Consider the following 12,182-nt stretch of genomic DNA (forward strand, 5'->3'; position numbering starts at 1 on the left):
TCGATGCACATGCCACTATGAATCACCTTTCTTTGGTGTAACAATTGTCAGTGTAACAAGAATCCAAACAGACTGTGAATTCTGTTGTATATTTATTATATAAAGCAACTATATATAGTTGCTTTTACACTCATTTTGATGATGGCAAAGTTCAGCCATCACTTATGTCTTAGAATAATGGTGATAACGAAGTTCCGTCATCATTCATAGAAATAATAACAAAATTCATTCATCTCTCATAGTTGATAACAAAGTTCCGTCATCATTTCTATAGTAATGATAAAAAAGTTCATTCATCTCTCATAATAGCGATAACGAAGTTCCGCCATCATTCATAATGATTAAGTGTATTCATTCATGGATTAAATTTTATCAAGTTCTATATAAGAATAACAATTTCTAAAGTGGTTAATCGGAGCTTGCTGATACGTTACTGACAATTGAATTTGATGAACGGCGTTCAAAACTTCATGCATGCAGCCAATATAATCAATAATAGGGTAATGAATGAATATGGTGATATCATATCAATAAAGGATAAACAAGTAAAAAACACAGAAAATGTCATTTATCCTACATCTACATCATCTATACAATGGAATTACATAGCTATATAACAGAGAGTTAATCAATCAATTGAATCAATATACTATATATACCCAACGAAGCATAAATTGTCAGTATGTTTAACATCAATGGCAATTAGTACACTGTTACGGTACTGTTAGTACCGTAGACATGATAAGGTTAATCATGCTTCATCACTTAACGAAGATAAAACACATTGCATAATTAGCTCGTGGTGCTATAAACTATTTAGATAACGTCTATGTGACTGACATTAGATAGTCAATTAAACTGTTTAGTGTGGAGATTCTTGGACAGTCTTACAACAGATCACATTTGTTACTCTAGTAAAAGTGACAAGTTATAAAACTAAACGATATCCTTGCAATATTCTATATATATTCGTAGAATTATAAAGAAATAGAGTTTAAACACTGTGAATTAATGGAGTTCGTCCTTCCCAAGTATATGTGCGCACGAATAAATGAATAAAGTATGAATAAAGTATGTGAATAAAGTATGTGAATAAAGTATGTGCGCACGAATAAATACTTTCGAGACGAAATTAAGTGGTCAGATATTTCATAGTCAGCTAAGTTCCAATTTTAAATTATCACGAATTTTGAATAGTCTCCGGATTGTGGTTTTCACTTCAACAAATATTTTGAGATAATTGATAAATGGTATATGAATGTGTAGCATATATACGTCTAAATAATACATTTCGATAATATCGCTTGTCGATCGTTGTGCCTAATTTTATTTAGTCGAATAACACGTTTTACCATCGAATATTAATATTCAAAGGAAAACGTGCTATTCGACTAAATATTCTAAATTCAGACCAGAACAATCAATCAATTAATTTCAAATGAGATCAACAGAATTACTTTCTATGTTGGAATCCGTGCTATCGTCTTAGCCCTCATATACATGACAAAAATACAAGATTCAAACAAATAAAGTGATTCTATCCCTATACCCCTATACCCCTATCCTAATATATAGATATTAACAGATTTAGCATTGCCACGATTTTACTATTGCCGATAGGCAACGCTTACCACCCTACTTTTATACACAATTCATTTCACAACTAGCGCCCATTATAATACGATTAAAAAAATTAAAATCAAATCTCGCTACCTTTGATACCGTCGGCCATGTCGGTCTCCTGGTACCACAGTTGGACTCTGCGCTCGACGAGCTCCAGCTTCCCGAGCTGTTGCGGCAGTTGCCGCTACTAACTTCTAAAATAAATAAGGATTACCCCGAGAAATGTGCTGGAAATTCGCTACTCCTCTGTAGCGAGACCACGCTAGTTTCCGACACTCGTTCAGGGTATAGTTGATCCAGTGTCTTTATCGGGGTTTACTTTATCCACTCAAAAAACTTGCTTCGAAATTTTAAAAGTGCTATTAGAGAAAATTTTCATTTTGAATAGCGTAATTTATCACATGTTTGACAACACTTTTCCTTCCATTGACCTCTAATGATAATAGTTTTTTCGTGAATATATTCGGGTAAATTATAAACAAATAGGTCGCGCGAGCTCTTAATAAAGCAAAAGGCCAAGTTATCTAAAGCAAACTATCGCACGTTCACCGCAACTTAGTCCAATGGAAAGAACACTGAACAACGTGCGGACGAGAACCCTCTGAAATACAGACCCCGCCTTATTCACGGTGAAACCTAAAGTCTCATTGGCAGAACAAGGTGCTGTGTAGGTTCAACGCCCGCCTGAATATCGAGCGGTCCGAGAACTCGATTGGTAGACAGACCGAGTTCTCCTCCTGTCTGTACCGCGTCACGAGCGAATCACAGACAGGCATGCGCAGATCATGGCAAACAAGAACCCCTGCAGTTTCATAGGCGAGTCCCAGCCAACAGAAAACGCAGCATTGCCGCTACTCGACCATTCAAGAAGAAGACTCCCATGAAGGGCATCCAATGAAAGGTCTGTAATGGAGGTAGCGTAAGTGCAACAGTTTTTCAACAACAGGCTATGCTCAGACCCCGAAGTCCCGTGTTTGTAAATGCTGCTTGCTCAACACCCGTATGGTGACGCGATCGCATCGTGGATACCAAAGCAGATCCCATGCACTCGCAACTCTTCTGGTGAAGCGAGCTTGTCCGGTTCAATGTAACTGGTCTATTGGACTGCAAATAAAATTTGCGATTATAATCGAGTTTGATTCGCAGAATTTGCTCATGTAAGACGTTTGCTTCTCAGTTCGCATGACAAGCCCGTTTTTCCCGTAATGTTATGGCTTTGTGAACGAAAAAAATTCACAGAAATTGAATTTGCTGCCAATATGAATAACCTTAAATTTGAATTCCATGCTACAGGTGCTAAAGCGTTATGTTTAGTTTGAACAACCAATATTGGCCCACGGACGAACGAACCACTTTTTAAAGACCAAAAATAACATTAACTTGACCATAAAATTTCCGATACAAGATTCAAAGTTGATTATAGAGAAATTAAATCTTAAAAATTTTATAGCAGCCTGCTTTTCATGTTAAACAACACCGTAGTAAAAAACGGACATTGATCGACGACTTGACTAAATCAACGAAATGTTCAACTGATTGATTTTATGTCCAAGTTCAGGATATGGTGGGAAAATATCAAATAAAAGAATTATCGTCATATGGGAGATATATAAATAGGAGAATTACCATCAAATGAGGTAATATCGTCAAATGGGTAAACATCGTTAAATGAGGGAACATCTTTAAATGGGTAATCATAGTCAAATGGGGGAAATACCATCAAATGAGAGAAACATTGTCAAATGGGGAAAACATCACTCATCAAATAGGGGAAAATCATAAAATTGGGGAAACCTCGTAAAACGAATGGAAACAATATCAAATGGGGGGGGGGAACATCGTTAAATCGGAGAACCGTCATCAAATTGGGAAGTTTCCTCAAATGGGGGAAACATCAAATGAGGGAAATATCAAATTGGGGGAACATCATCAACATATAGGAGGGGCATAATCAACTATACGGAGATCATCAACATGCGATGCGCACCAGCCATTAACTGGGGATCTTGCACAACAAAGATGAACATAATCATTTCAGTTTTCACAGAAATTTCATCATAAATTCTACGCAAAATCTTATCAGTACACGTTTACACCTTCTGAGTGGTAAAAATTAGATTGGAAATTTTGGTTAGCATTTCGAAAAAAGAAAATATATAAACGACGACAACCCAAAATGCAGGCGAAACTGAAATACTTACATTTTTTGCTGCGTTGGACGAGTCGTGTTGTTTCGTTCATCGTAACAATATACTGCGAATCGACGCTGGTCTGAAACCATTCAAATTTTCGCCGACGTAAAAGTATAAATATATAGACAACGCTGTCCGTACCCGATATACGATGGGTGTTCAGGAGGTTATATGTATTTACCGGCGCTCTGACAATATTAAATTAGCTTCATTTTATTAATAACATAAATTATCTTCAGTTTAGTAATTGTTATAGTTTGAGACTCTATAGTAACGCTGAAGTAAAAACTTCTTTTATTCGAGTAGTCTTCATACAGAATCTCGTTTATACGGACAGCCCCAACCGAACAGGACCTTTCCAGCAATAACTATACGTACAATATTAATTAAGGCTATTATAATATTTTTATTTCATTTGATTCAGTCAAAATTGGATCAATGCAATCTGTATATATACCATCATTTCCAATTAAGGAGTTATCTAACTTTATCTCCATGACATCAAGACACCGAAATTATTTTCATATCGTGAGATTCAGCCCAACAACATTTACTGCCTTCAATCTATAAATATTTTAGAATGACTATAAATTAACGTATTGTTGCAAACCGAAATTATTTTAAAATTATCAGAGACAGTCCGACAACAATTACTGCCTAGAATCTATCATTATTTTGGGATGATTATAAATTAATGTAGTGTTGCAATGCATTCAAGTCACCGGGTAGCGCGCATAATACCAATGTTCACACCAGCACGTCTGTCGCCGCACTAGTCTGTAGGTGTACGAGCAGACGGGTAACTTGCCTGGCAACATGGTCTTCGTCCTAAGAAAACCACGATTTTCTTATAGAGTCTTCGTTGTTTTAGACCGGTTGAAGGTGAATTAGAAGCCACGATATTATTTTATTTGTTTTGAGACTTGAAGTGTCAGAAGCACCTCCCAGACCTGTCTCTATGAAGGACCGAACTTAATTGAATTCTAGTATTTATGCTTAATATACACCACAATTGAACTGTTATCCATTGATTTTTCAATGTATATGAATTTGGTGTCATGAATATTTTCCGTATAAGCAGACCTGGGCAGCACTACTTTGAAATGTAGCGGCCCCTACCGCTACATGCTCTAAATGCAGCGGGCGCTACAGCTACCGCTACAATTGCTTAAATGTAGCGCCGCTACCGCTTCTGAAAATGTAGCGGCCGCTACATGTAGCGCGCTACTACCCACCTCTGCGTATAAATACGGCGATTATACTTGGCACATTCTTTGCTGTTAAGTTGTTAGTTAATGTGCGATCCAATCATACTAATAATTTTAACAATTGCTTTTCAATTTTTAGTCGATAAACAATAGTGATGTAAAATCTCAATTTTATTATTCCGACCATAAACTAGAATTACGTATTATTTTATTAGATCTCATGCACAGCGAAATCCTTCGTTTATAGATACTAAACAAATTAGTTCCTTCGAACTAAAAAAATATAGATATTTTTGGGGTCTACTATAAGACCACTAATTCTTGTGCTTAATTCGATGCCGGCGGAAGGCTTAAAGATTTACTTATCGTCCAAGAAATAGACACGATTATTATTATTAAATAGATACAATGATTGCCTAGGGTCGAGTCTAATTAATACGAGTTCACTGTTCATTTAAACAGCTTGCAGCGTCTAATTTTTACGCGCAATGGTAATCGTTGAACGGAATTCCGAGGTAGAGATATCATCGAGCGGAATATCAAGATATCATCGAGCGGAATATCAAGATATCATCGAGCGGAATATAACGTTTGTTATTTTTTGAGCGATGTGATTATTATTTTTAATTTTACGTTTGTTATTTTTTGAGCGATATGATTATTATTTTTAATTTTACGTTTGTTATTTTTTGAGCGATGTGATTATTATTTTTAATTTTACGTTTGTTATTTTTTGAGCGATATGATTATAATTTTTAATTTTACGTTTGTTATTTTTTGAGCGATAACATATTACTGTTATAGGAGCGAATTGATCAAAAGAAAAACGCAAAGAAGGCAAGAAGTGCAAAAAGTTTAGAAAAAATTGATCACATTTTAATAATGGACTCAAATGATATGATTCACATTTCATACATCACTCAACAAGACACAAAAAAATTTTGACATTACTCAAACTGTAAAAACGAAGTTCATTTTCTGCAATACGGTACTAAAATTGAAGCTAAAAATTAATGACAGAAACATTAAATATCCAATGAATAATATTTCAGCAAAAGGTGAGCGAATGATATTTTAACAGTGTTTCAATAGCTCGTAATCGGAATCAACTTCATACAAATATAAAATACAAATAAAACTATTAGCAGTAAACCGGAACACGAGCATTTAAATTTATAAATAAATATAAAATTTTACCACTGGCGACTCAAAAGAAAAAAAAAACACAAAGGCCGGAGAAGAGAGCAAAATATTGTCACTGTTTTATTCTCTTGCTCCGCATCACGCAAGAAACTAAACTATCGATATAAAATTCAATAAATACAGACTCGCAGCACCACACATTTGAAGGCAGATTCCACATGAACGAAAAAAAATCTAACAAGCGATAGTATAAGAACGCAATAAATATTTCCCCGCTAACTTTAACAACAACAAATTTCAATAAAAACAACCCTTGTATTCAATTCATTTTGGCACTGAAATGTAAATTATAAAACAAATAAGCCAGCTAAGTCCAGTAACTAATTTTCGAGCGACTGGTGACGTTTAAAAATTTAATTTGAATTGCTTTAAAGAAATAAAGCAACACCGAATGATGCTTCAAAAGTTGATATAATAAATGAATGTTTGCTTGATTACATTCAAAGAAATTTGTAATTGTACGGTGAAAAACTGAACAGTTGAGTTAATAAATCTTATAGCAGCTAGCAGGCAAGGACCTTGCAAAGATTCTCAATTGTAAGCATAAAAAAAACATAACAAACGAACCTAATAGGATTCTGACCACGCAGTCACCAAACTCGCTACTACCAACAGATAAAATAATTTCTTACATATATAAGTCTATGGAATCTATGGAAGACCTGAGTACCATGATCTATATATACACATAATCAATCAATGCTAACTCATAATCACGTATGACCATTTAACTACTAGGAAAAGCAGACTAAGATGCTATCGGTTTCACTGGCTCTTTGAGATCTGAATGTCATGCTAGTGGTAATTGACACAGCCCGTAATTCAAACACAACCATTTTCACGCGTTTTCTCCTACAGAGTTAACAACAGGCGGTGATAGAACACGAGCAATTGACCGTGTAAATTAGACAGTCGCTCTCGCGACATCGAAAAAAAATCACTCAATATCCACAATCCTGCCTCGATCTTGGAAATGGGAACTGCTAATATCCATTCCACGAACGACCCTGGGATACTCTCTCTAGTCCGTCTCCCAAACCAACCCCAGGGTATGCCTGAGTGTCAATGCAACAAACAATAATACCGTCCGCTCCATTATATCCGAGTGGCCTTTATCACAACTCGAGGCTCTCTGATGCAGTCGAGGCTCTGCACGAGACGAAGTTCCAGGCTGGCGGGCGTTAACTTTTTGTCGCCTGCTGCGTCGCTGGAGGTGGCGACAGCGTGTGCGTACGTCGCTGTTAGGATGCTCTGCATGGTCGCCACTGTGTTCTCCACTGACATCTGTAAGTATTCAGTATTCAAAAATGACTAAATTCCAGGTAGGGCAATACATTTTTTGCATCACCGCATACAACGGAACAATATGAATCTTTGTCGGCATCCATAGAAAGTTAGAGAAGTTACGAGCACAGAGAGTGCTTATAAAGGTTGAGAAGATGGAAGTTAAGATAGGTACTGTAGCCTGTGCAAATAATGAAAAGCCACATTTTATTTTCCCACTAAAACATTAACACAATCAACAGCCACTTTTTAGCGTTCAGTTCAAACAGAAACTTGCCCATGACAGAAATCAGCTATGAACTTTTGATAAAAACTACAAGCTTAATTACTCCTGCAGCGAGTTGCTCTTACCTTTAGGTCATGACCAGAACGGAAGAGCCACCCCAGCAGGAGTGCCGCAAACAAGTCTCCTGTGCCTGTAAAGTTCACTGGCAAACGTGGCATGGCGATGCGTAGGCGAGTGCAGCTTCCCTCTGAACATCATGAACATTATTAAGACAGATGAAGGACACAAGGACAAATAAAATACAAAGTAATACCTCATCATTAAACCATAATGAAACTTAATCATAAAATATGTTCCAGAAATTAATATGGGGAAAACGTTGTTGGCAAATGGAGATCATTGGTAATTATGAAATTTAATGATCAAGACTCTCTTTGAATCGATATTATTGAATTCCTCAAAGAAGTATATTAATGCTTGGGGAGGTAGGAGCTGAAGTCTATCATTAGACACATCAGTAAAAATAGAACATTGAAATTTAATAGGCATTGATAACGCTAAAATAGAAGCATTTAGCATCAAAAATTCGAAAATCTTCCCCAAAAAGTCCAGCCTTAACTGCCCTTTAGGTAATCACAGCAGCGAACCTATAGGTATATGAAAGCAATTTTTGGTATCCCATTTGCATTATTTGGTTCCTAAACATCACAAATTCTTAAATATGTAAAACAATGCTGTACAAACGCACCATCCTCTTTGGTGGAGGCAATGCCAATAAGCTGCTCAGCGTTGCCCAGATCTGTGCTGGAGAGCACGACCGTCTTGACGCCCTTGTCGTGGAACCAGTCCAGCACTGCTGCCACGTCAGCCTCGGTCTCTATCTTCTTCTCACTCAGCAGTCTGAAGTGAACAGCTTCTTTGTTTTTTTCGTTTTCATCGCAATTCAATCAAATGATTACGAAATCTTTTGGGAAGAGATATTATCACAATATTCATTCAGTAATAGTCCACAACAACAGAGCCAAGCACGGTTGCTATAAAGTAGGTAACATATATAATAACTGAACAAATGATACAAATAATGTCAGCTTTAACAAATGTGTAGAAGCCTTCTTTATTTTTGTTCACTGTTGAAATTTAGACTGTAAAATGTATCCATTACAAGCTGCAATTTGAATATACTAATCAGATTCTAACTTCATAATTCCTACAGATTTCAGAACTAAACATTATAGTAAGCATGATTGTTGGATCAAGAGAGACACTTTGCTGTGCATTGATCATACATTTTGATAAAAAAATAGTGCATGGCTACAGCTGTACAGGAATTTACCTAGTTAATCCAACAGTACCCTGATCAAAATATTGCTCATTGATGTGAAATACTCAAATGATGGAACAAAATATTGCATCACATACCAACAAATTCTACACTAAATTGAGTAAATTCATACTATTCAATGAAATAACAAAGGTTCTCTCTCCCTTCTTATTTTTCAATGAACAGCTCATAGAAGCATAACTTCATTAAGAGAAAGAAAATACGTATAAGAAATTAACCATTAAAGAAAAAGTATGAGGTTAGTCTCACTCAGCCTCATATTGGTTGGGCGTGATAATATCTGCCAGAGGCACAATCGTCTCTCGGTAGATGGGCAGAAGCTCAGCAGGAACGTACATGGCACCGTTATCCCCCATCACGGGATCACAAACTGAAATAATTAACTGTTTTATTGGATCACAAACTGAAATAGTCAACTGTTTTATTGTTATAATAATTATTTTAAGTTATAACATGATTTTAGACAGAATTATATTTACTTGCTGTGAGTGCAAGTCTAAGCTTTAACTAATATTTTCCATGCCAAAGTGGCTGAGCATAAAATTGAAATAAAATTTCATCAGATGATGATGGTCATAACTATGAAAAAACCAACTAGTTTTTAAAACAATTAATTAGATTTTAAGTTTAGTTGCAATTCATCTTTGCACTATTTCACAAACTAAATAAATTATTATTTAATTGTATTAACTGCTTTAATAATTACCATAAGTCATTCCTGGGTTATCTTGCTTGAGAACCTGCACAGATTTTCCAACCGCTTTCAGGAATGACTCGGATCCAATATAACCTGTCAGCAAATGACTATATTTACCCACACTCAGACCATTCAGGTGGAGCCCTTCCAGCAGCTCATCTGAAATAACGTGAGCAAGTTAAACAAAATAAAAATGTCTTGCCTTCAATAAATTTTCTTAATTTTAAAGTTTAAATAATTATTCAAGTAATACCAGTAAAAAAAACTTGCTTAGGAATTTGATGATTTGACATCAGTAAAGAGATCTCAAATGTATATACATAGGGTACATAGAAACCAATTATGTTTCAAGGATGAAACAAAAATGTTAAAAACAATCATTTGATTCTTGTATATTGAAGTATTGATTGCTTAATATCTCAACCTAGTTGTGGATTGGACCACGTAAAATATTACATGAATTATCAAGATTGATTGTAATAATTCTATGTACAAAAAATCAAAGTTTCTGGGGAGATTTCCATTTTGATATATTATCTACTCAATTTGACAATCATTCAAAAAATATTCATAAATATAAAAGAAAACTATGATAAAAATGTTATCAGCAAAATGCTATAGCATTTTAATATTGTCGTTGTATTATAATGTACTGTGTCATAAAATAATATTGCACTAATAAACTGACCAAGCTCTTGAGCATTCATGACTTGTCCTTTGAAGTGGGCATATCCAGTGTGGTTAGAAAACTGTACTGAGTTTATGGCATCAACTTCAAGACCCAGAACCTGAAATGAATAATAGTACCTGGCATTGGCAATACTGGCATGAAAGAAAACAAAAAATACTGAAGAATACTGAAATAAAACAGCAAGAAATTTAACTAGTATTATCAAGGCTTCTGAAGGGCAATTGGATATTGTTTGTCTCAAATAAAATGGAAATTACAAGCTTGCATTTGAATAGAATGAAAAGCTTGAATGATGATTGTTCAAGTAAACTTTTATAGAATGTACTATTCAAAAAAGGAGAATAAAGTCAAAAGATTATGGTACAAAACAGTCAAGATAGGTCAAAAATACTTTTTTTACTACAAAAAAACTTTAGATAAAAACTAGTTCAACTAACTACCATCAGTAACATTAAAGTTGGACTTGCAGCTTTTGATATAGAATTTTCCATCCTGCCATGAAAACTAAAAATGTATTTAAAAAAATAAATAAAATTATATATTTTACACATATTAAATTATGTCCTATCTAATTTTCACACAAGGGCATAATCAAGTTGTAAGATTCAATAGCTATTGAAATTGTTATTATTTCATGCAGCAGAACCAAACCACAAGATTTCATTAATAGCTAGGAATTTCCTTTGATCAACACGAGCCCAAAAAACGCACCTGTAAAGGAAATGTTGCACTCTTGTTCCCCACATAGCCTGAAACAACATGGCTCTGAAGGGATAATACTCTGCCATCACTTTTCATCACATCCATAACTAACATTAACTTATTTAGGAAAAATGGAAATAAAATAGATCTGGAAAACAAACATTTACATCAGGCATAATTTAGTGTCATATACTCATCCTGTCATTACTATAAGACATTATCATAGGACATACAGGATGGGGTAAAATTTGAAAATAGTTTTACTATATTTATGTATATTTGTATAAATAATTTATTTATTCTCATTTCTAACATATAAGAAAGATGGCTATGGTAGTCATTCATCAGGTATACCTATTCAATTACAAATTCAATGGTTCTCAACTTCTTAAATGTTTTGTCAACTTCAACATAATTCTAACCAGGTAACTTTACTTACTACTAAGTAACGTCAAATGGGGTAATAAGGGACAGGCGGGGTAAATCAAGACAGTCATCCAACATTTCCATATTGTAGAAATGTTGTAGCAGCTAAACTAATCAAAATAATGTAAAACTAAAAATAGTGGTGCAAAGTTCATCCTTTTTACTATCTATGTAGCATAAAGCAAGTTAAGAAATCATACATTTACTACCTCTAAAAAATCCCTGAATAAAAAGTGTAACACATGAGATTTTGGAGAGGTAGGCCCTAGCTACCTCTGCTAAAGTCAATAGCAAAAAAAAATTTGCCAATCAAAAAATTTTACTTGCATAAAAGCTGCAAACTGGTGTTGGCCTAAAACATGATTACCAGAATTCGCATGTCTTGTTCCAAAAAAAATGCAGCCATTTCTGCAAGACAGGGTAATATGGGACACCCCATAAAAAGTAAAAATGCATTTACAGTAGAACCTCAATTATAGCAAAAGCTACAGTTAACAAAAAAAAAAATTAATTCACAACAAAAATTTTGATTATATTATTTATTTAGTACCTTGCTCAGCAAAAAGTTTCATGTAATGAAAAATTAAT

At 34.7% G+C, this 12,182-nt stretch overlaps 1 protein-coding gene across 1 annotated transcript; it reads right to left on the reverse strand.

Moving 5' to 3' along the window:
• Nucleotides 1-6,475: 6,475 nt before the first annotated feature.
• On the reverse strand, nucleotides 6,476-11,319 carry LOC108669591 (pyridoxal kinase). Its single transcript, XM_018156968.2, has 7 exons — nucleotides 11,178-11,319; nucleotides 10,464-10,563; nucleotides 9,785-9,934; nucleotides 9,328-9,448; nucleotides 8,485-8,636; nucleotides 7,862-7,983; nucleotides 6,476-7,510 (listed from the first exon to the last, which is right to left on the reverse strand). The coding sequence occupies exons 1-7, from the start codon at nucleotides 11,280-11,282 to the stop codon at nucleotides 7,322-7,324; spliced, it is 939 nt and encodes a 312-aa protein (XP_018012457.1). The 5' UTR covers nucleotides 11,283-11,319; the 3' UTR covers nucleotides 6,476-7,321.
• Between the last annotated feature and the right edge of the window lie 863 nt (nucleotides 11,320-12,182).

The sequence above is a fragment of the Hyalella azteca genome, unplaced genomic scaffold (genome assembly GCF_000764305.2).
Source record: "Hyalella azteca isolate HAZT.00-mixed unplaced genomic scaffold, Hazt_2.0.2 contig16309, whole genome shotgun sequence".
Taxonomy (NCBI): domain Eukaryota; kingdom Metazoa; phylum Arthropoda; class Malacostraca; order Amphipoda; family Hyalellidae; genus Hyalella; species Hyalella azteca.